Source organism: Rattus norvegicus, chromosome 4, assembly GCF_021556685.1.
Source record: "Rattus norvegicus strain SHRSP/BbbUtx chromosome 4, alternate assembly SHRSP_T2T, whole genome shotgun sequence".
Lineage (NCBI taxonomy): Eukaryota > Metazoa > Chordata > Mammalia > Rodentia > Muridae > Rattus > Rattus norvegicus.
This window is the reverse complement of record NC_141537.1, coordinates 130947250-130969030: the sequence shown is the minus strand read 5'-3', so window position 1 is coordinate 130969030 and position 21781 is coordinate 130947250. Positions and strand designations below refer to the sequence as shown.

Below are 21781 nucleotides of genomic sequence, written 5' to 3'. Positions count from 1 at the left end.
TGTTTTCAACTTATTTATTCATAAAATGACATGCAACCATTTATATTTGCTTCACCTCTAAAGTAATAGCTGATGTTCACACTGCTTTTATTTTGTCTAGAATATACTTAGACCTTTCAATACACTTCAAGTTGATAAGGGGCACTGAATAAATTTCTTGTAAATAACCCAGTAAGTGGCAAAAGACTTATTAAACATTGGTTCTTTAATTAATTTTCTTTGTTATATATTATTGAAAATAATCTACCTATATGCTAGTAAATATTCTAATACATAAAATAGTTTGTAATTAGATGCTTCCATTCTTGGGGGAAGAAAAAAGAAAAACCCCAGGTACTTGGAGTTAAGTGGGCCAGATGTTTGGAGGTGTCATACCCTTGTGCCTCCCTGGGAGGCCGAGAGGAGACTGCTGCTGCTGGGCCTCTCTTGAGAACACTCTATAGCATTTAGCATGTGGAATGTACCAAATCCACGACATTACAATTCAAAATAGTCTAAGTGTGGATGATTTCTGACTTAGAAGATTTTGGGTTTTTGTAGTTAAGTAAATGTAAAAAATATTTAGGAAGTATTTTTCCCATCAATTATTTCACTAATTGAAAGTTTGATTTGGCTTATTAAAAAGCACATGATTTTGGTCTAGAGAGCGCTTGCTGATCTTCCGGAAGGCCTGGGCTCAATTCCCAGCACCCATGTGGTGGCTTACAACCATCTCTATCTCCAATCCCAAGGGATCCAGCACCCTCTTCCTGTGTCCTCAGACACCAGGCACACAGTAGTGCACAGGCATAGATGCAGACCAAACACCCATCCACATAAAGTTAAAAAAAAGTTCTAAATGCACACAACTTGTAGTATTTAAAAGAAAGCCCCCAAATTTTAAGAAGTGGGTTTAACATGTCTTATTTTTACTACTGTTTAGTATTATAGACATGAAAGCTCTAGGGATCGTTTCTCATTCTCATTACAAAAAAGCTGGTCCAAGTTTTCTTATCCTTGGTAGGTTTAAACTAAAAGAAAAAGCTACATATTTTGTACAGGGCTAAAAGTATGAATTTAGCTATAGATTGATATTTTAATTCCAAATGAAGGTAATGTAAAATAAGCATGGATCTGATTTAAATAAAGATTTCAAAGTCTGCTCATAAATGTGATTTTTACCGTAACACTCAGAAGTGCACCTTTGTACACAGACCTGTGTGGTGGGATGTGCCAGAGAGATGTTGAGACTTCCAAGAAAATTGAGAACTACAGAAGATCCCTAGGACTTCCTAAAGCTTTCTTCCCTCACAGCATCAGCTATTTCATTGTAGCGTCCTCACTTTGGCTTGTCACACAATGCCAGGATCCTCACTCAACTGTCCAGTTGCTGAGGATAGCTTAGGAGGTTTTTTAATTTTCCCTGTCTTTGAAGGTAGCTCCCACTAAGGAGACACAAAATGTGTTTTGAAGTTGTTTGAGTAGTTCCTTTATGTTATATGCAGCAACTGGAGAACATTTAGGTCCGTTTCAGTTTTCAAGCATTGCTGCATATTTTTTTTTAATTTTGTTTTATAGTGTAACTGTATCATTCAAGATCCCTTTCCCTCTTATACCAATATCCCTTCCTTCTAGCAAACATTTTAAATATTATTTCATCCGTGAAGTCTGTTACCTGGATATGTAGATGTATGTGGTGTGATGAGTGGGTGTGCATTGTGTCTGTAGGTGTTTGGTGTGTGTCTTCATGTTTGGGGTGTATATTTGTGCCTGTGTGTGTGTGTATGTAGATGGTGTGTACCCCTCAAGTAAGTGATCGCATCATTTTCTAATCAGTAATGTGCAGTGTACAAAAACACCATCAGTTATAGCAAGTCCACTGAGTCATCTTTGTAGTCCATGAAGTAACTGAAGCTAAGGACAAAAAAATCACTTACTATCTCAGGGGTTTGTTACAGAAACTGAAAGCTAACAAGGCTAGCTTATTCACTCAGTTTTCTGCACTTGATCTTAGCCAAAAGGCCGAGAAGCAATTCACTCAATTTTCTGTTGGTGGTATTTGAGTTTATGTTAATATCATTTTATGCCAGGTGGTGGTGGCACTTGCCTTTAATCCCAGCAGTGGCATCATTGAGTTTGAGGCCTTCTTGGTCTACAGAGTGAGTTCCAGGATAGCCAGGTCTACACAGAGAAGTCCTGTCTTCAAAGATCATTTTCAAGAGTCAAAATTTAGGGGCTGGAGAGATGGCTCAGCGGTTAAGAGCACCTGACTGCTCTTCCAGAGGTCATGAGTTCAATTCCCAGCAACCACATGGTGGCTCACAACCATCTGTAAAGAGATCTGATGCCCTCTTCTGGTGTGTCTGAAGACAGCTACAGTGAACTTATATATAATAAGTAAATAAATCTTTAAAAAAAAAGTCAAAATTTAAATTTTTATATATTTTGAGGAAACTGGAAATAGCTACTACAGTAATATAAAACTCAGTCTCAAAAAAAAAAAAACTCAGTCTCATTTTTAAATTCCATATCTTGCTTCCTATGAATCGCAGCAACTCCTTGATATGTTAGTATCTAAAAGCCCCATGTAGACAGCATGCCAGCGTGATTAGCTTATCTTTACAATTAGGCTGGTCTGTGTTTAGCAGACGTTTTACCTGCTACGTGTTCTTGTTTTTAACTGTGTATTATTGCACCTCAAGCTCCTTTTAAAGTTGATTTAAAATAACCATAATCGGGAGGCAAAGTTTAGAACAGAGACTGAAGGAACACCCATTCAGAGCCTGCCCCACATGTGGCCCATACATATACAGCCACCCAATTAGATAAGATGGATGAAGCAAAGAAGTGCAGGCTGACAGGAACTGGATGTAGATCTCTCCTGAGAGACACAGCCAGAATACAGCAAATACAGAGGCGAATGCCAGCAGCAAATCACTGAACTGAGAACGGGACCCCCGTTGAAGGAATCAGAGAAAGGACTGGAAGAGCTTGAAGGGGCTTGAGACCCCATATGAACAACAATGCCAAGCAACCAGAGCTTCCAGGGACTAAGCCACTACCTAAAGACTATACATGGACTGACCCTGGACTCTGACCTCATAGGTAGCAATGAATATCCTAGTAAGAGCACCAGTGGAAGGGGAAGCCCTGGGTCCTGATAAGATTGAACCCTCAGTGAACGGGATTGTTGGGGGGAGGGTGGTAATGGGGGGAGGATGGGGAGGGGAACACCCATTTAGAAGGGGAGGGGGAGGGGTTAGGGGGATGTTGGCCCGGAAACTGGAAAAGGGAATAACAATTGTAATGTAAATAAGAAATACCCAATTTAATAAAGATGGAGAAAAAAAATAACCATAATCACATGTTTAGCAGCAACGGGAAAGCCGCATTTCCTGAAAAATAACAAAACCAGGATGATACCAAATAGGCTGAAAAAGTCTCCTAAAGTCGCTGCTGTGGTCCCATTGCACAAAGGCCGGGTTCCACTGCCTTTGCCATGCTTACTGTGCTTACCAGAGTGCTGCTTAGTAGCTGAGTTAAGAGCACGGTACTATTTCAGAGGACTGAGTCCAAGCCCTAGGACACACAGCAGCTAATAATTAACTCCCAATTCCACAGAGCTGATGCCTTCTTCTGTGTGTGTGTGTGTGTGTGTGTGTGTGTGTGTGTGTGTGGTAATATGTTGACATGTTATTTACATGTGCCAAACATACATTAAAGAACATTACAGGTTTTTTTAATGAATTTTTAAAGTTTTTATGTATGTTTATTTTGCGTGCCGACACATATTGGCATACTGAACAGGATATATGTTAAGCATATATATATTAAATTATATTAAACAATTTTATTTATATATATGAATGCATATATATTAAATACAAATTATATACACACACATATAAAACACAGTGTCTGCTAGATGGTCTGGAACTTGCTGCATAGATCAAGCTGGCCTCAAACTTACAAAGATCCACATGCCTTTGCCTCCAAAGTGCTAGCTGGGATTGTAAAAAGGCCTTCCCTGACATGTCCGGTCCATGTGTGTGTTGTATGTTACTGGAGATTGAGCCTGAGGGTCTTACACATGTTAGGCAAGTACTCATCTCCATGGTCACTAAGTTGCCCTGGTGTCTTGAACTTTGTTTTCTCCTGCCTGAGTCTCTGGAGTAGCTGGAAATGGATGCCTGAACCACCAGTTCTGGTTTTAGTTCTCATAATAGCATCTTAAAATTTCTCTATAAGACATGCAAGCAAGCCCTGTCAATTGTATGCATCTGAGCGTGTTTATTTTGGCACCATTAATCAATATAAGCTGGGCCTTTTCATTTATTGGTATTCTATAGTAGGGTGTGAGAACAGCCAGGAAGTCAGAAAACAAAGTTAGTGAGTGGGCTCTCTCCTTCTGGGTTGTTGACTCAGGTCATCAGGCTTACTTCTGCAAGCGCTTTGAAAATTCTGAGCCATTTGAATCAAAATTTAACGGTTGTCTCTATCATGCTTCCGAAGGCCTGCTGCAACTGCAAGGTGCCAAGAATGGTTAAGAATGGGAGATGCGCATACATGTAATTATGATCACCTACACAAGCAGAATAGAAATAATTATGAAAGAGCAAAAACAAAAGTTAAGAGTAGCCATTGAACTTGGACAGTTCACGGACAGGTAAAATTCCCTGGAATCTACAGTATTTTCACTACCCACCAGAAAGTGCCTCGCTACATTCAGTCTCATTTGAAAATCAGGGCAGCAACTGCTTAGAATGAAAACAATAAAATTACAACCCTAGGTGATGTGTAACAGCTCCGTGGTCCGCCTGCCTACTCTCTGGTGCTGGAGAGGAGCAGTCAGGGACTTGTAGCCCGGTGTCCCTGGTCCGGGAGGGGATGGAGGCGGGTGTCCTGCAAGGATCAGGCGGCGGGTCCCAGGCTGTCTCAGTCACTTTGGCTGATGGGTGTCCAACAGTCCCCTCCAGACACTTTGGTCGCTGGGTGTGGTCAAGGCATTCGGGTCCGCCCTTGAGCCCGGAGCCAAGGTGTCGTGTCTGCTCCCGGGCGCCCCCTGGCCCGACTTGGGCGCCGGAGGTTTCCGGTTCGCGGCCGCCGGCGGTGACGTCTCGTTTGCTCCCGAGCCGCCCGCGCCGCCGCTCCCTAGCCAAGCTGCAGGTGGGCCCCGCGCTGTCTCCGCCTGCTCCCGGCGGGCGCCTGCACCTCCTTGGGCCCGCAGCCGGATGCTGGGACCCTGATCCCGTCCCGCCGCCTTCAGTTGGTTACCGGAGCCGATCGGTGACCGTAGGCAAGGGAGATACCCGGCCAGGCCTGTCCTGTTCCCTAGATCCCCATGCTGGGGCGGAGTCGCTTCTCCAGATCTTCCCCGGCCGGCACACCTGGGACCCGAGCGTCTTCTAGGACAGCAGCTCCCCCAAGCAGCCGGGACAGGGGTTGGCTGCTGCTGGGTGCGAGGGGCTGACCCCACCTCACTGGAAGGGGTTGACGTTCTGCAGACAGCCGAGGATCGCCACAGAAGGGTCCCCACCTCGGCGCTTCAGGCAGCCAATCCCTGTCTGAGCTCTATCTGCTTGCCTACCTTGGGACTTGATAGTCTGAGTCCCAGATGCACTTAACTTTTCATCTGTCCACTGCCTGCTGTGTTGCCGAGCAATGCCCTAAGCCATTCATGTGGTAGTCTAGTAACCCCACGCCTCATATTTTACGCTGTTCAGATTTTTACCTTTTTTTCCCCCTCTTCTCCTTTTAGGCCTGTGGAAATCCAATCAAGCCATACACCGAGTGGAGCGCGCTTGGCCGTTTTGTGCAAGAAGACGCGGTAGCCTTGCCGAGTCTTGCCAGAGAACTCAACTCCAAGAAGGCTTTCTGCCAGGCCCTGAAGTTGTACTTTAATGCACCATAGGGAACCCAGCGTATGCAAGTGGGTACGTGCCCTCCCTTGCAAAAGCCAACTGTCTGATCTGCTTCTTTAGATTTTCCCCATGGCTAAGGGTTACTTTTTTCCATGAATGGTCAAGTTTTGTTAACCAGCAGAACGCATTGCAGAGCCGTGGATTTGGATAACCGAAATTCTGGACCTACTCTTCCTAGCAGTGACTTAGAGGGTGAGTTCAAGGGCTGGGTGGCCTGCTGTGATCCCGAGGTTGGCACTGGCCCAGGCAACCCTGGGAATCAGAGAGCAGGATTACTGAAATGGGAACCGGGAACAGCCTTTGGTCCTAGGAATGTTTTCTCTGCTAATTATCCTGTTGTTCGGGATTGAGTGATGTCGGTGTGAAGTGAACTACCTTCTTCCTGCTCGCCACTGGTGTCCGTGAGTTACTGTGTCCAGGGGCCCCTGCACTTTACTTCACTTTGAGAGATTTAGTATTCGTTCTCTAAGGAGAATCAAGCATCCTGAGACTGGGCCTCTGGCTAGAGATTTTCTGGTTAAGTTATTTTTACTCTTAGTAGTTCCTTTATATTAAAATAGCAACTGGTCTCTTGTGGCATGCTTTTAAGGTACTGTACTTTATTTCTCTGAGGTTTTAAGCATCAGCAGCTTCCGGGTGACTCTGAGGATTAAAGAGGTCCTTATTTTCATTATTAAGTAGTTATTTTTATCAATATGCATTCCCCCCCCCCCCCCCCCGACTACAGACAGGGTTTCTCTGTGTATCCCTGGCTGTCCTGGGACTCGCCACTGCCTGGCACTCAATATACATTTTTGAATTTTCTAAAATTGCTTGTAATTCACTGTTAGATCAAGGCCCCTTGGATTTACAAGGGTTAGCAACACAGCCTTCAGGGCCTACAATGCAAGGAACCTTTAATTACTTACTCAGCAAAGGACTTGTTCCCATGATCTTCACCGTTTTAACCTTATGACCCCATAGGCCTGGAACTTGAACAGAGCATTCTATTTGTAAACATCAGTGAAGGCTGGTTTGGGAAGTCGTGTCGTCCTTACAGCCTTACAAAGGCCTGGCTTTACTATGGAATGCCCAGGGTATGTCCAGTTATCTTTTTAGAAGAGACACTGAGGGAAAGCAGCTTTGTCAATAGTGGGGCAGAGTGGTGTGAGTTTGTCGGGGATATATAGGAGAAACTGACCCAAGAAATTTATCCTTTCCTGGGTGGGTGAGCGGAAGTCCAGTAAATTCTTGGTCACTGTTATTTCTCCTAATGTTAATACTTTGTTCAGTCTTGTGTAGGAAATTTTTAAAGGAAATTTTTTCCCCTTCTGAAGCTCTGACGATGTTAGCTTATGAGAGAAACTGACAATAAACAATTGACAGGAAAAAACAAAACCTACAAACCTTACTGTGTGCCCAATAAATGTGAAGGGGGGGAGGGGAGACAGGACAGCTGAGCCTTGTGAACAGCTTTAATAGGTGCCTGGGCGGGCGCCTGTGGAGTGGGAGGTGGTTCAGGCTAGGGAGAGCCGACGCCAGAGAGTGTGTGCAGCTACCTGAGTTGTCTTGCTATCTACAAGATACAGACCTATGCAGTCCTCTTTCTTGGGCACACAAAGGGATGATATGAGATAGAGAGACCCATGTCTGCATCCACTGTTTACTAATGAACACAGATGCAAATTTCCTCCTTCCTTCCTTCCTTCCTTCCTTCCTTCCTTCCTTCCCCTCTCTCTCCCTCCCTCTCTCCCTCTCTCCCTCTCTCTCTCTCTCTTTCTTTCTTTCTTTCTTTCTTTCTTTCTTTCTTTCTTTCTTTCTTTCTTCCATTCTTTCTTTCTTTTCTTCCTCTCTTTCTTTTTTCAGTTTTACAAGACAATAGTATTTTGGGGCCATCCCTGGACCTGAGAAGTTCTTCGGTCTCTGAATAATCAACTCTGAAATGTGCAAAGTTGGAGTGGGATATATTCCCACACTTGAATGAATTCCTTGCTCCTAGCACAGTGCTTAACACATAGCGAGTCCTCAATAAATATTTGGTGAACAAAGGAACATGATTTGGTGACGTAGCAAAATATGGAGTAATCCTACTTAGCAATTTAGCTTTTAAAGGGAGTTTATTTATTTACTGCACCGTACTGGGGACCGAGCACAGGACCTCTTGTGTGCTAGACAAGGACACTACCACTAAGCTACATTCCCAATGCTAAAGATGGCTTTAAAAACTTTTAAACAATCTACTGCTTTAAATTTATTCCTTGGGGATTTCACAATACATCCGGTGTATTTCAAAAGTGTTCACTCCCAACAACTTCAATCCCCTGTCTCCTAAGGGGAAATGTAGACCTGGCTGGCTTTGAACTCACAGAGATCCTTCTTCCTCTGCCCAAGTGCTGGAGTAAGGTGTTTGCCACCAGTCCTGTCTGAAGGGGCTTTCTTTTTTCGAGACAGGATTTCTCTGTGTAGCTCTGGCTGTCCTAGCTCTGGCTGTCATTCTGTAGACCAGGCTGGCCTCCAAGTCACAGAGGGAGTTTCCTCCTGCTCCTGCCTCCTGAGTGCTGGGATGAAAGGCGTGCACCAGGGCCCAAGTTCTTAATGAAGATGTTTGCGCTTGGATCTCTAGGTCTGCAGGTTGCTATGTTAATGCTGCTTGTCTTTGGAGTACTGCTTCATGAAGTCCCCCTGAGTGGCCAGGACGAGGCTCATCCTGAGGCTGACAGAGTGCCCGGCGAAGCCCTCTATGACTACTCCAGCCTCCGCCTCCCAGAGGAGCACATTCCCTTCTTCCTGCACAGTAACAGGCATGTTGCCTCTGTGTGCAGGGAGGATTCCCACTGTCCGTATAAGGTAGCGCTTATCTTCTCCACAGCCATTTTCTTGTGTTTAGCATGCTATGCTTTTGTTCGTTTTAGTATTTGCATCCTTATAGTTTTAAAGTTAATTTTTTGAGGTTAGCCTACAGAGGTGAGGATGGTGCTGCCTGTGATGTTCTCTCATTCATACAGGGATGCGTTTCATGATGGCACTGTCTTAAGTATGTTCGTACCTCGCTCTCATTCATTCAGGGGTGCGGCTTAGGCTGGCTTGTTACTGTGCTTCGTAAGCCACAGCTGAAGCTGGACTTCTCCCTTCACCAGGAGACTATCACTGTTTTCATTACATGTAATATTCTGAAGGGACGAAAATTGGCTTAAAACCATAGCCCACTCACAAGAAGGAAACCTATCATTAAAACCACTGAGAAAATTGACTGGTCAGCTTAAGCTATCTATGGTTTCTGAAAAACCCGAGAAAGTGGATGAGACTGCGAGAAAGTGGATGAAACTGTGCGAGGAAAAGAACATTTTCTCAGAGTAAAGAAAGAATGTCACACCTCTCCTTTCTGCCCTTAGGAGGCTTCTTAGCCCTTCCTTTCAGCAGTCACACCTCAGCCTTGGCTCTAATTGAGTGAGACTGTGAGCTTGGAAAGGCCTCAAACGGAACCCATTAAGACATCTCCGGAGGCCTTAGAGATCAAAGCGGACCATTGTAAGACGCTTCCTTTCCCATGCTGCTGGCACCGGAAGCATATGGAATCTGACCAGTGTGGCTCCTGGGCCTTGCAAAAGGGCCCTGGCCTCCAGGGCTGGAGGGCTCTGACCTTGTGCTGCTTCTGCTGATCTTGATTGATGACCGAAGTCACCCAGCCATCCTTTTCTCGGAATTCTTTTAGTAACAGAAATGCCAAAGGATATGTTCCCCCCCACCCCCCCACCCCCGTAGTTACTGGTTATAGAATCTGTTTGCTTTCTGAGGATGACAGGGGACAGCACCTTAAGATACCTCAGGAAATCCTAATTCAGGTTGTCTTTGGTGGTCCAGCTGAAGCCTGGACTTAGGTTATGGAGCAGACACGAAGGAGTGAATAAAGACACTTGTGGAGGCTCTTGAGCCTGCCCCTCCCAGAATGTTATGATATATGGATATATACCGTTAGATATATGTGTGTACCATTAAACATACATGTGAACATTCTGTCACGAATGGTCAGAGTGTCTCTCTTACCATCAGAAGAAATGAGTCTATTCTAAATGTACACATTTCATGTTCTAGAAACACTTAGAGAGTCTAAATTCCTGCTGGGGGTATGAGAAGTCCTGCACACCAGAGTCTAGATTTGGCTCCCCCATTTGCAGCTATGTGGACTTGGGATGGTAAGTCTCCTTCTGGAAGCCCCTCCTCACTTCTCAGTTCTTTGAATTGCATCTTGATTGTGCCCTAGTTCCCGGCTAGACTCTCAGGAGAGAATAAGTCCTGCAGATGCTATTATGCATATCCAGAGAGGAATATCTGTTATTTCTTCTGTCTGGGGGAGAAACATCATTGACTATAGAAACACCTCCCCCCACCCCCACCCCCCCATATATGCTAGGAAGATGTATGCTTGGAGATAATAGTATCGGTAGTTCCTTACAGATTCTGAAAGAATAGCTAACCACACTCAAGGAAAAGTCGAATATTCTAGCACATACATGGTTCGTTGGGTAAAGAGAACAGAGTAAATAATACTGTCTTGTCTTTGGGTCCAGATGACCCTAACTTCATAGATTTCTGTTTGTATTATAAAGGAATAGTATGTGAATGACTCTTTCTACCTTTTATGTACATAGTGATAATTTGCAGGGGTATGGGGGCACACCTTAAAACATAAAGTAACAATAGACTTCTAGCGACTTAGTCAATAGAAAGTCTAAGGCCAGAAATAAAGAAAGTAGGTGAAGGCGGGGTGGAGTGGAAAGATGGCTTAGCAGTTAAGAGCGCCTGTTGCTCGTTGTAGAGGTCCTGGGTTCAGTTCCCAGCTCCTACATGGTGGTTCACAGCCATCAATAACTTCAGTTCCAGGGGATCTGATGCCTTCTGATGTCTGTAGGCACCAGGCATTCCTATGGCGGCATATATATACATGCAGACAGAATGCTAATATACATAAAATAAAATTTAAAAGGTAAGGAAAAAGTTTTAAAATCCCTTTCTTTGCAAATAGGACCGACACCCTGGAGTCAGCCCAGGACATGTTCTGGAAACAAGCTGACTTCGGATATGCTCGGGAGCGGCTGGAGGAGATACGAATGTTCTGCCGGCCAGAGAGTGCAGTGAGTGTCCGGCTGGTTTATTATTTGTTTTATTATTTATCTTGGAACAGAAAGAAAAGGTGGCTCAATAACACAGAATCTCTCTGTAGCCCAGGCTGACCCCAGACCCCTAGTCTTTCTGCTTCCTCATCTTTGGTCCTGGACCCACAGGCAGAGACTGTAAGTGGAGTTGTTACACTCAGAGCCTGGGCCCAGAACAGTTCTAACAAGCTAGGCTTGGCCTACTTACCATCCACAGAATGAAAACAGACAAGTACTAGTAAAAAAAAAAAGTGGAGAAGGAAGATTTATTCTATGTGGTTCACAATGGGAAAGGAAGGGGAATAAAGTAATTTATCGACTCCCTCAAGAACTCCCCCAACTCCACCCCAAACACTACCCACAGCCTATCTTCAGGGCACTCTGTGAGCTTGCGGTTTAGGTCGAGGGCAATAGGTATTTGTCACACAGCAGTACCAGTTGGAGCGTGGGCCTGCCTGTCACTCACCCATCCTTGTGTTGGCCTCAGTCTTGCCTCCAGAGTGGTCTGACAAGTTGTGAAAACTATGGGAAATGTCCTCTTAGGAGAAGTAACCACCCTCAACTCCAGCCCCATCCCCCATCTCCACCCCTATCCCCTATTCCCCCAACCCCCTCATCCCATCCCCCCAATTCAACCCTTATCCCTCCATCCCACTCCGTCCCCCCATCCATGGGCTGGCACCTGACTTCAGCCCTTTTCTTTTGTAGACGTGAAGTTCCTGAGGAAATGCCAGTTCCTTGGGGACTATTGTTTCAATAATCTGAGAGGCGCAGAGGAGAATGAACTTCTTCATTCCTGACAGGCTGGTCATAGCGCCACCGCACCCAGCTGGGGAGTCGTGCTCTTTGTTCCCAAATAGGTCATTTTGTTTCCTCTGAAAGGTCCACCTTCCTCTCCACACATGTATCAGATAGTGATATTTTGAGGCGCTTAAAATATTTTTAGATTTAGACCTCCCCGCAGCACACGGCGAAGAAGAGAAATCTCGTCTTTACAGACTCTTTGTCAGTTCGTTTAGGAGGTGCCGGGGCTGCACCATTACTGATCTGCATTTGTTTACTCTTGTGTGCAGTTCAGTCTGAGTGACATCGTAATTAGTACAGCAGGGCAGACAGATTGATATAGTTTTCAAAAAGAAAAAATAGGGCCCTCAGAAAAAGTAACCAGCTTTCCCAAGGCTATACAGCCATCTTGTGAAATCATACGATACTTAGAATTGAAAGGCATGCGCGTGTGTGTGTGTGTGTGTGTGTGTGTGTGTGTGTGTGTGTGTGTGCACATCTCAGCAATTCATGTCATACGCCAGTGGGTAGGACACACACACTACCAGGGAGTAGTTTTTAAGTAGTAGATGTGAAAGTAGGTCTTTGACTACAGAGTTCAGATCCTGACTCTTGGGTGAGGTCTTCAGTCTGTAGCAGACGTCTCATTCTTCAGCCGTAAAGCCATGTTAACTTTGCGGCACATGGTTCTGTATATAAAAATTCTCAGCACAGGACCTGGCTAAGGACCTGAGTTGTAATTCCCAGTGTCCATGCAACAAACCAACAAGCCTGGATGTGGCCATCCACGGTCTGTAACCCTATGATATTGTGGGGTGCAGAGGACAGCGCTGGAGCTTGCCGGGCACCAGCCTCCCACCAGGTTTAGTGGGAGATGCTCTCTCGAGGATGCAAAAAGAGAGTGATAGAGCAGGAAATGGTGTATGCTCCTCTGGCTTCTCTGTAAGTGTGTGCAAGGGAGCATGACCCTTGTACATGTGCATGCAACACACCCACCACATTAAGTACATACTCTGTAGTGCTTGTAGAGGGTGCCGTCTTCGGGATGTCAGTTGTACGAAAGGAGATGAAGGCTACGATAGACACAGGCACCTGTAATAGTCATTTTGTTTTAGCTCACTTGGCTTCAGTCTAGCTTCTCATGTGGAAAGGCCATGGGGTGGAGAGAGAGAGAGAGTGTGTGTGTGTGTGTGTGTGTGTATGTGTGTGTGTGTGTGTGTATGTGAGTGACTCCACCTTGCATGGTTCTCTCATAGTAGTTTGTGGAGTGCTTTCCTGGACATCATGTGCCTTGCTGGGTACCATGCCATCAGTGTATGACTCCTTCCCTTAGTTCTTTGAGATGCTATGACAAAGTACCGTAGATGAGAAGAGTGGAGACTAGAGACTGGAGATCGAAGATCAAGGTGCCAGCACAACTGGGTTCTGAGGAGACTCTTCCTCCAGACGGCACCTGTCCTCGATCACTATGGGGTTGAAGAAAGGAAGAGATCTTTGTGGTCTCCTTTAGAATGGTCCTACGTTAGTGAGTGTTCCTACTGCAGTCACCAAAATAACTGACAAGAAGCAGCTAAGTTTATTTGGCTCACAGTTTGCAGGGATTCAGTCTATCACAGCCAGGAAGGCATAGAGGTGATCACATTGCTTCAGCTTTCAGGAAGCAGAGAGGGTGTGGACAGGGCTATCAAGTCTCTGGATGTCTTCAGAGTGACCTACTACGACCAGACTCTCGGACTGCCAATAGTATAAATAATGAAACGAGACTTCTATATAGCTTAAAGCTTAGCCTTTTGCTCGGCAGTCTCCCCACTAGCTCATCTAACTTAACCTGGCTCTCTCACCCACGACCCCCTACATGGTTAACTCTATATACCTTTCTCTGTTCTGTGTTGGTCTATCTGTTCTCCTTTGTGTCTGCTCTTGAATCACCCCCACCCCTTTTATTCTCCCAGCGTATCTCTGTCTCTGTCTCTCTGAAGTCCCACCCCCTATTTACTGCCCTGGTTGAACATCAGCTCTTTATTACAACCAATCAGCATCAAGATTAATCTTTGATCCACTTCTAGATTGACTTTAGGCAGGTAAGTAAGGACGTATATTTAGAAAATAGAAAACTCTGGTGATGGAACATAGGAGTGACTATTCCAAAATCCTGCCAGTATTTAGCTGTCTATCAGTACAGAAGTAACTATTGAGAATACAGAGACGCACCTACATACAAACTAAAAAATGATTATCCCCACAACCTGTTCCTCCCGTGAGTCTTCCTCTCCCACAGGTTCCACAGTTTTCCCAAACGGCAACCAGTGGTTCAAATACTAAGTCTGTGGGGGACGTTTCATATTCCAACCAGAACAGGTACTAATATGTATGAAGACTCCCTCTCATAACCTCAAAGAATTCCACCACCTACTATCCTTACATTTTGATAATTCATTAATCTTTATATTTATGGATTTATATTTACTTATTGATTATGTGCCTGCATGGCGTGAGAGGTCGGAAGACACAGGAGTTAGCTCTCTACTTCCACCACGACAGGACAGTTTTCTCTTTCCTCACATCACAAAGTTTAGCTGCAAGTGCCTTTACCCCTTGAGCAGCTCACCATGCAAGAGTTAGGGCTTCAACATGAACTTTTTTTCAGGAATGCAAACATTCAGTTCACTGTGTTTTTTTTTGTTTGTTTTTTTTTTTTTTTTTTTTTACTGACTCGATTCACAAACACTAACCAGGTTAAGATGCAGACCCCTCATTCATTGGGAGTTTTAGGGAAAACAATTAAATGGCGTTTAATCCCTCAAGGAAACCCAGAGCAGAAGTTCTTGAAGTGCCTTCTTTTTCAGTGCATGGTGGCTTGGTTAAAGCAGAAGCAGGCTGTGGCTGTTGACCTTCCAACTGTCTCACCCAGGTAGAGCAGCCGTTGACAGGGGGTTGTGCACAGTTTAGGGGACCGTTTGCTGGAGCGCCTCACACTTGACTTGGCAAGCTGCCTGTTCACACTTGTGTTCGGGTGTCTCTTACCTGTGCGGCCTTCCTGTTCCCTTTGGCTCCTCCTCAGACAGGGCCTTATTTATTTTTTTCATTAGCAGTTAGGGGTAAAAGTAGTTCTTAGGAAATTTTCTTTTCTTTTTTTTTTTTTTTTTTTTTTTTGGTGGGAGGTGGAGAGTGCAGTGAATCATATATAATCCTTGGCTTTAAAACATGAGGGCTGATGAGGTGGCTTTGTGGGTGAAAGACACTTGATCCCAGGCCTGACAACCTGAGTTCAGTCCCGGGCATCCATATGGTAGAAGGAATAAACTGACTGTTGCAAGTTGTCCTCTGATCTCTACGTATGCAAAGAAGCACATGCACATATGCACATAAACATATTCAGTAAAAGCTTTTTCTTTTTCTGAATGAAGCAGTGTGGTGATACGTGTCTGTGTTCCCAGGACTTAGAGGCTGAAGCAGGAGGAAGATCCAGAGTTTGAGGATAGCCTGAGCTACATGATGAGACCCTGTCGTTCATAAACACACACACACACACACACACACACACACACACACACACACACACACACATATATACATACCACATGTATACATATATATACATATAACTCATATATGTATGTATATATGTATATGTGTATATATGTATATGTGTATATATGTGTATATGTATATGTGTATATATGTATGTATATATATGTCACTTCAAATATACATAATGTGTATATATTCTCTTTCTCTCTCTCTCTCTATATATATATATATATGTATATATATATACACACACACACACATACATACACACACACACACACATAGGTTCTCACTATGTAGCTCAGACTAGCCTCAAATATTTATGTGCATATGTGTAATACGCATATTTTAGGTGGTAAATTAGAGCATTTGGGAAATCTTCTTAGTAAGCTAAATGTATGGAGACATTCAGAAGTACCCTTGACAGACTGTTGGAAAGGAAAAATCAGCACAGGAGCCGTGTAGAACTCGCTCCTCTTGGGGGTCCCACCAGTGCTGCCAGCACAGTGAGGCCTCAGTGCCAATCCTGTTCCCAGCTGACTGTTCTCCTCCTCTCAATTGTATTTCAGAGCGACTCAAGTCTGCTTTGCTCTCGTTACCTTCAGTATTGTAGGGCTACTGGTCTATACCTGGACTTAAGAAACATCAAGAGAAACCATGACAGGTACTTCTGTGTGGCCCCTGTTAAAGCTGATGGCACTCTGAAATGCGCCCAGGTGCAGGGCTGTGTCTTGGGTTGACTTTGTGGTAAAATGGTTGAAGGGTTAGGGAGTGGGTGAGGAGTAGGTGTCCCAGGTCCTCTACCTGATGATCACACTGTTGATTTGAGTCATGGGTATATTGGGTTCCTTGTAAGATATTTTTAAGGTAAATTATGCAGCACATGCTTGTAAGTTAAATTCCAAAGAGGGGTTTGGGGGTGTGGTTCTATTGTACTCTGCCTGTACTGTATAAACCCGGCATGTGATACATGCTTGCAATCTTAGCATTCAGTCAGTGGAGGCAGGAGGATAAGGAAGTTCATGGTCCTCTTGTGCTACACAGACAGTTTAAGATTACCCTGGGTTACAAGAGACCCTGACTCAAAAATAAAACAAAATGAAATAAAATGAATCCAGTGGCTGGGCTGGAGAGATGGCTCAGCCATTAAGAGTTCTAGGTGCTCTTGCAGAAGATCTGGGTTTGGTTCCCAGCACCCACACGGCAGTTCACAACCATCTGGTCTCCAGGGGGCATCGAGCATGCATATGGTACACAGATAGACAGACATGGAGGCAAAACACCTGTAGGCCTGAAAAGAAAATAAATAAATCCTTTTAAAAATGTTGAAAATGTTTCAATGAAATTAATTTCAACCCAGCACCTTGAGTCATGAGAAATTTTTCCAGCTTGCTTATTTATTTATTTATTTGTTTATTTATTTATTTATTTATATTCACTAGATTCAAGGAAGATTTTCTTCAGGGTGGTGATATTGGAGGATACTGTAAACTTGACCGTCATGCACTGGTGTCTGAAGGTCAGCGCAAAAGCCCTCTGCAGTCTTGGTAACATGATTTTGTTTCCTAAAAATGTCTCTAAATTATTTGTGTTTGTTTTGGCGCTTGTAGACTTTATTTTATTTTATTTAAAGATTTCTTTTATGTATATGAGCACACTGTAGCTGTCTTCAGACAACACCAGAAAAGGGCACTGGATCCAATTACAGAAGGTTGTGAGCCACCATGTGGATTTTGGGAATTGAACTCAGGACCTCTTAGTCAGTGCTCTTAACCGCTGAGCCATCTCTCCAGCCCCCATGCTCATAGATTTTGGATGGGACTCTAAAGTGGAAAAAGCTACCTGATTTGTACAGGCTTAAGCTTCTGTGGAGTGGTGGGCACAGTTGGATCCCTCAGTTTAAGCAGAACTGAATATTGGTCTATGAAAATTTAAAAAGTGGGTATTAGAATTTGCTGTTCGTAAATGAGAGGAAAAGTATTTGACACGATGTATCATTAACTCACCCACATTTTGTAAATGTGCTACCCTCCGGTGTGGACTTTGGTTGATGAGAAAGTGAGCTCACCTGTGTAACTTTTGTTCAGTCCTCACCCCGCCTTCTTCTCTCTGAAGCCAGACGCTACCCAAACTCTTACCGTCATTGATGATATTTTGAACTTTAAAGCTTTATTGTAAAACCATTTGAGGCTCGTGGAAATTTAAACAACATGCAGAAGTTTCCATTGGACCATTCATTGCTCCGGCTTCCTGGGGTGATAAATGTTTCATTTAACCATAGCACTGTTACCAGGAAACAGTCATTGTTAGGGTCTTATTAATCTCATGTGTGTGGGTTTCCCCGTGCTTCTACACTTATGTTTTTCCAAATTTGTTCTTTAGAAAGTGTATATCCCATGTCTAGGGACATGTGACCACCACCCTATTTAGGATGCAAAATCCACAGGAACTCATGCATTTTCATTATAATTTTATGGGCTACTCTTATGTAAAGTTAACTTCTCAGGCCGTTCATGCTGAGCAAACTATTAGAAAGAATAATCTAATCTTCCCTTATATGGTAGTGGTCAATTTGTTTGCGGTTTATCTGGGGACTAACTGATTGTCACAGAGAGATGTGTCTTCTATTCTAGAAGGCACGTCCATTCCTAGTTCATGTTGGTATCTGACTCTGTACTATAGCCCCTTGGGGCATAATTGTATTATGGGTAACACATTATCCTAGAATATACCCTAGGGCATAGTTATATTTATTATTTATTGCTGTTACAAATTATTCTGAAGTAAAGCAAATGACATTTAGTAGCTCAGCCTGTTCTGATGTCAGAGTGAGAGCAGCTCAGCAGGGCCTCAGGAGGCTGCGGTCAGGCTGTTGGGTTGGGTGGGGCTATCATCATCAAGCTTGGCCTGAGAACTTGACTTCCGAGCTCACCAGGGCTGATCTCTGAGCCTCTGTTTCTGACTGACTACGGACCAGAGGATTCAGTTTTCACATATGAGTCTCTTACTAGTGCCTGTCACACACAGCATGGCAGCCATGGCTCCCTCAAGAGCATGAGTATAGTATATACATGCTATAGTGTTATGTAATTGACTTCAGCAGTGACATGCTACTGTGTCCTGTTGGTTAGAGATAAGCCTCTGAGCTATGACCAAATTCAGGGGGGAGGGAGGCATTAATTTCCACTTCTTTTCTTTCTTCTTCTTAAATATTTTTATTTGTTTGTTTGTTTGTTTTGAGTACATTGTTGCTGTCTTCAGACACACCAAAAGAAGGCATTGGATCCCATTATAGATGGTTGTGAACCATCATGTGGTTGCTGGGAATTGAACTCAGGACCTCAGGAAGAGCAGTCAGTGAGCCATCTCTCCAGCCCCTCTTTCTTCTTATTAAGAGAAAGTTTTTTTTTTTTTGAAACGAGATCTTGCTAGATAATCCCAGGATGACCAAAGACTTATGATCCTCCTGCTTCAACTTCCTGACTGCTGATATTATATTTATCTCACTTACCTTTTGAAGGGAGAAGTACCAAAGAACCTGTGTAGCTGAGGAGATGGCTCAGTGGGTTAAGTGTTTGCTCCTGAAACATGAGGACCTGAGTTTTGATCCTCAATATCTACATAAAACAACTCCGGCACAGTAGTGCACACCTCGGTAGCTCACTGTCCTGTCAGTCTCACTGAGCCTGCAAGGTCCAGGTTCAGAGACAGACCCTGTCTGAAAAGAAAGTAAGGTGAAATGTGATTGAGGAAGGCTTCTCAGGACTAACCTCTGGCATCTGCGTTGTACAAGGACAGCTCATTTGTATATAAGGAAGGACCAGAGGAAGGGGGCAGGGAGGGAAAGACTCAGGAGTGTGTTTTTCAAATGCATGGTATTTTTACATTCTGTTCGATACATTCCACATGACCTGTGATCTCACGGAGGGTTGCGGCGACCTTTACTCACACCTGTAGACGTTCCTCTTCACATGCCGGTGTCTGTCATTTGTCTGTCTTTCCACAGATGTTGTCCCAGTCTCAGGGAAGCTCTTCTGTCTCCTGTCTTTCTGAGGCTCTAGCTCATTTTGGAATATGATCTTTTCCAGAATCCAAGAAGACTACTGGGCAAGTTCCTATGGCCCATCCATCTTTTCCTTTAAACCTCCAGATGACAGGACACCTTGTTGAATCTCTATTAATACATCAGTTTTTTGTTTTTGTTTTTCATTTTGTGACGGCTTCCCAATGGGATTGTCTGATCTGACATGTGAGCCTGAAATGTGAAATCATTTTTGTTCCTGTCTCAACATTAAACTGGGTTTTAGAGTCAATAATGTTAGCAAATTAAGGAAGGTGCTCTGTGGGACTGAACTAGAAGTAAAATCTGCTTCAGAAACAGGTGCCAGGCTCTGGTGTTGCAACAGGACGTTTGGAAGAATCACTTTTAAATTATCTCACAATTCACTAAATTGTCTCACAATTCACAATTCCAGGTTTGCTGAGCTACAAGGCTACACTCAGCTCAATTTCAGGCCTATAGAAGATGCTAAATGTGACATCGTTGTTGAAAAACCAACATATTTTATGAAATTAGATGCAGGTGAGAAGTTACTTTGTATTCTATTTGTGTGTCTACTTTTTAAAAGATTCTTTTTGTTTTTGTGTGTGTGCATATTTTGCCTGCAATGTGTGTCTGTGTTCCACATTCATGCAGTGCCCATGGAGGTCAGAAGAGGGCGCTGGATCCTCAGGAACCACAGTTTCCAACAGTTGTGAGCTACCATTTGCATGAACAGACCCAGGTCCTCAGTAAGAACAGGCAGTACTCTTGGCCATTGAGCTGTCTCCTCAGTCCCACATCTGTCTCTTGACATGCTTGCCTTAGTTTTCTGTGAATGTGTTAAAAGTAGTGTGATAAACACTGGCCATCTTTTTATTTTTGCTTCCTCCTCTAAGGTAGATGAACTGGTTACAACTTCTGTATTGTTTTTTATTATTATTATTATTATTATTATTATTATTATTATTATTATTATTATTATCATTATCATTATTTACATTTCAAATGTTATCCCCCTTTCCTGTCTCCCCTCTATAATAAGCCCCCCATCCCCTACCTCTACCCCCTTCCCTTTGCCTCTGAGTGTGCTCCGCCACCCACCCACGCACTTGTGCCTCATCCCTCTAGTACCCCTTGGGCACTAAGCCTCCACAGGACCAAGCACCTCCCCTCCCATTGATGCCAGATAAGGCAGTCCTCTGATACATACATAGTGGGAGTCATGAACCAACTCATGGATACTTGTTGTTGGTGGTTTAGTCCCTGGGAGCTCTGAGGGATCTGGTTGGTTGATATTGTTGTTCTTCCTATGGGGTTGCAAACCCCTTCAGCTCCTTCAGTCCTTCCCTAGCTCTTCCATTGGTGTCTGAGGTCTCAGTCCAATGGTTGTCTGTGAGCATCTGCATCTGTCTTAGGCAGGTGCTGGCAGAGGACAGCTATACCAGGCTCCTATCTGCAAGTATTTCTTGGCATCAGCAATAGTGTCAGAGTTTGGTGTCTGTGGATGAATGGATCCCAAGGTAGGGTGGTCTCTGGATGGCCTTTTCTTCAGTCTCTGTTCTGTTTTTTTGTCCCTGTATTTCCTTTAGACAGGAACAAATCTGGGTTAAAGAGTTTGAGAGGGGTGGATGGCTCCATCCCTCAACTGGGGCCATGTAGATACTGGAGGCTATCTCTTCACATTTTATTTATCCGCTGTTGGGTATTTCTGCTAATGTCATCCCCATTGGGTCCTGGGAGCCTCTCACATCCCTGGTGTCTGGGACGTTCTAAGGTTCCTCTCCTGGTTCCCCCCCCATGCCCCACCCTATTTCTATTCATTCTCCTGGTCCCCACCCCCCACCCACCCATCCCCACCCTATTTCTATTCATTCTCCTGGCCCTCTGGACTTCTCTCCTGTCTCTTCCCATGCCTGATCCTGTCTCTCCTTTTACCCTTCCCCTCTCCTCCCACACCCAGGTCCTTCCTTCCCTCTGTCTCCTATGATTATTTTCTTCCTTCTTCTAAGTGGGATTGAAGCATCCACACTTTGACCTTCCTTCTTGTTAAGTGTCATATGGTCTGTGAGTTGTATCATGGGAATTCTGAGCTTTTGGGCTAATACCCACTTATCAGTTAGTACATACCATGTGTGTTCTCATTGCTGATGGGATTGCAAGCTGGTACAACCACTTTGGAAATCAATCAGGCGATTCCTCAGAAAATTGGAAATAGTGCTACCTGAGGACCAGCTATACTAACTACTCCTGGGCACATACCCAAAAGATGCTCCAACATATAACAAGGATACATGCTCCACTATGTTCATAGCAACATTATTTATAATAGCCAGAAGCTGGAAAGAACCCAGATGTCCCTCAACAGAAGAATAAATACAGAATATGTGGTATGT

General features: G+C 44.1%; 1 protein-coding gene across 12 annotated transcripts in view; it reads left to right on the top strand.

The window, feature by feature from the left end:
* The first annotated feature begins 4535 nt into the window (after positions 1 to 4535).
* Eogt (EGF domain specific O-linked N-acetylglucosamine transferase) overlaps positions 4536 to 21781 on the top strand; it is a 37502-nt gene continuing 20256 nt past the window's right edge. For 2 of the 12 annotated variants that reach the window (NM_001446471.1, NM_001446470.1), the window contains 8 exon segments: positions 5099 to 5145; positions 5738 to 6092; positions 8503 to 8726; positions 9972 to 10072; positions 10903 to 11011; positions 15916 to 16010; positions 16789 to 16893; positions 19822 to 19928. In NM_001446471.1, the coding sequence (NP_001433400.1) occupies positions 5993 to 6092; positions 8503 to 8726; positions 9972 to 10072; positions 10903 to 11011; positions 15916 to 16010; positions 16789 to 16893; positions 19822 to 19928 (841 nt within the window). In that variant the 5' untranslated portion in view covers positions 5099 to 5145; positions 5738 to 5992. 12 annotated transcript variants of the gene reach the window in all.